General features: G+C 46.0%; 1 protein-coding gene across 1 annotated transcript; it reads right to left on the bottom strand.

Annotated features, from left to right (window-relative positions):
- Positions 1 to 420: 420 nt before the first annotated feature.
- On the bottom strand, positions 421 to 1482 carry LOC138890597 (uncharacterized). The gene is made up of 4 exons (XM_070173994.1): positions 1351 to 1482; positions 1117 to 1275; positions 666 to 1016; positions 421 to 567 (listed from the first exon to the last, which is right to left on the bottom strand). The coding sequence occupies exons 1-4, from the start codon at positions 1480 to 1482 to the stop codon at positions 421 to 423; spliced, it is 789 nt and encodes a 262-aa protein (XP_070030095.1).
- Positions 1483 to 2411: the final 929 nt, after the last annotated feature.

The following is a 2411-nucleotide window of genomic DNA, read 5'->3' as shown; positions in this document are numbered from 1 at the left end:
AGGCCGAAACGGCCCAACTTAAAGAATCTATGGGCCAATTTTAAAAGAGCCTAAGGGCCGATAAATAAGAGCCCAAGGGCCAACTTCGAAAGGCGTAAGGGCCAAAAACTTATAGTTTGAGACTCCGCTCTCATTTCAATCTGGACTCAAGGTTCACAATATCCCGAGCTCACATCAGAACGATTTAAACTTAGCTCGAAGATTTTTATATCTGTCGATAAATATCTAATAGTTTATAATACCCCGAACCTTAAACCAATCCTCGGACTAATCATTCAAATGAAGTCTTCCATAAATAAAGGCAATATTAAATCCAGTACAAACCAAAGACGAGATAAAAAGTTCCCCTCGTATTTCCAGAAGATGATTACATGAAGTATTTACACAAGGGAGGCATACAAAGAAACAAAATAAAGTAACCTAAAACTCCTTCGGGGCCACATCTTTGGCAGCTGCATCTTCAGGAGTCGCATCTTCGAGAGCATCATCCTTGGGGACTTCATATTCGTCTCCTTCACTCTCAGAGCTACTGGCTGAATCATCCTCATCGAAAAGCAGATCGGTAACCTATTCTTCCAAAATCTTCGTCGTTTCAATATCGGCTGAAAGATCGAAGCCGCGAGCATGTACATCCTCGAGGTTATCCTCCAGGATTGTCGCCTAACGTGTTCAAGAGTACTTGATAACTTAGCCTCTGCCGTATAAGAGATCTCCTTTTCCCGAACATTAGCTGCTTCGGCATCGGCTCGATACAAAGTTATGATTGCTACAGCATCAGATTTGGCCTTGGCCAGCTCAGCAGGAGATCTGGTTTTAAGCTCCTCGATTTTGAGGCCTCGAGCTAGGCTCTCCTCCTTCACACCTCGAAGCTGGTGTTCGAGTGAAGCTAGATGCTCTCTTAGAGTTTCTTTCCCAGAGGCGAGGTTGTCCATACCTTTCCTACACCCCAGGGTCTCGGCTTCTTTCATCTTAAGCTCCTCCCGAAGCTGCGTCTCCAAGTCAGCCTTCTGATGAAACTGCAAAATTAAAAGTGTCAGTCGCCAAAACAAACAAGTGCGTAACAGACCCTCAAGAGCTGTATTACCTTCTCAACATACTCGTCCGACCTTGGCATGCCTGCGTCAACTCAACTCGTAAATCATAGATCTCCATATCTTTCTTAGCATAGAGGGTTTTGAAGACGTCCCTCTCCTCCAAAATTTTCTTAAGCTCAGTCTTGCATCGAGCAAGATCGGCTTGGGACTTGGAAAATGCCCTTTTATAGAGCATCACAGCCTTCATAAAAAGGGAGGAAAGATAGATTCAGAATAGCTAAAACAAAGGTGCAGGCATAAAAAACAAAAAACTCACTTGTTTAAAGAGTCTACGAGCCTCATCAAAAATGAAAGAAGCATCTGGGTCGGGGCCATCTTCAAGCTCTGTGAGACATTCTCGAAAGATGTCATGCCCTCCAAGGCTTGCTTCCACTTCAGAAGACCTCATATTCTGAGCATCTCAGACTTGTCCCTCGGAGAACTCGGGGCCGGGAGGTGAATCATCTACATTGATTACCCCAAGTGATCCACTCGGGGCGTTCTCTTTTATTTGAAGAGGCTCGGCATCAGGACGTTCGTCCTCGCCCACCAAATGGCCTTATAGGAGAGGTACCTTTTTTTTGCACGATGGCTCGGGACTTTGTTTGAACTCCCTTCGGAGATTTCTTCGGCTCTAGAATGAGCCACATCAACCGTCACCGGCTCGATGACGTCGAAGCACCAGCATTTTTTCTTTCACGGGTTACCCGCAGGCAGTCGTCATCTTCTTCTTCCTCCTGATCCTGAAGGCATTGGTCCGTTTCCGGAGATAAGGTCGTTGTATCGGCCTTAGGCCTTCGAGCCATGCTCTTCTTTGGCTTCGGGGGATTTTCAGATTACTCTTTTTTTTTCTTTAGAAGACTTCGGAACCTCTACTTCATCAGCCGGGGCCAGCCACAAATCAACGGCATCTCCAAGACCTGCATGAAACTGAGGTAAGTATCCCATGACAGAAGCACAAGAAAACAAACAAGAGAACTCATCATGGTTTAGGCCTCCCATCGACCCTTGGCCAGATCTCGCCAGCAACGCTCCGAATAAGAGGAAGCGGAGGCCAACTTTTGGACCCAGCCCTCGAGGTACGGGACCCCACCAGGGAACCAAGCAGCGACTGCACCATCGTAAAGGGGTTAGATTAATGAAAAATGTAAAACCGATGAAAAGAAAGAAAAAAAGCAGGGTATAAACCTGCTACGTACTCATGTTTCATGTTCTACTCCTCGGGGAACATCATCCAATCAGCAAGAATCAAATTGGAGGTCCTGGCTCAGATGAACCGGCTCATCCAACCACGGTCTTTGTCCTCATCGATACTAGAGAATAGAGATTTTAAGGATC

The sequence above is a fragment of the Nicotiana sylvestris genome, chromosome 4 (assembly GCF_000393655.2).
Source record: "Nicotiana sylvestris chromosome 4, ASM39365v2, whole genome shotgun sequence".
Lineage (NCBI taxonomy): Eukaryota > Viridiplantae > Streptophyta > Magnoliopsida > Solanales > Solanaceae > Nicotiana > Nicotiana sylvestris.
Note: the sequence above shows the minus strand (reverse complement) of the source record. Positions and strands in the feature narration are given on the sequence as shown.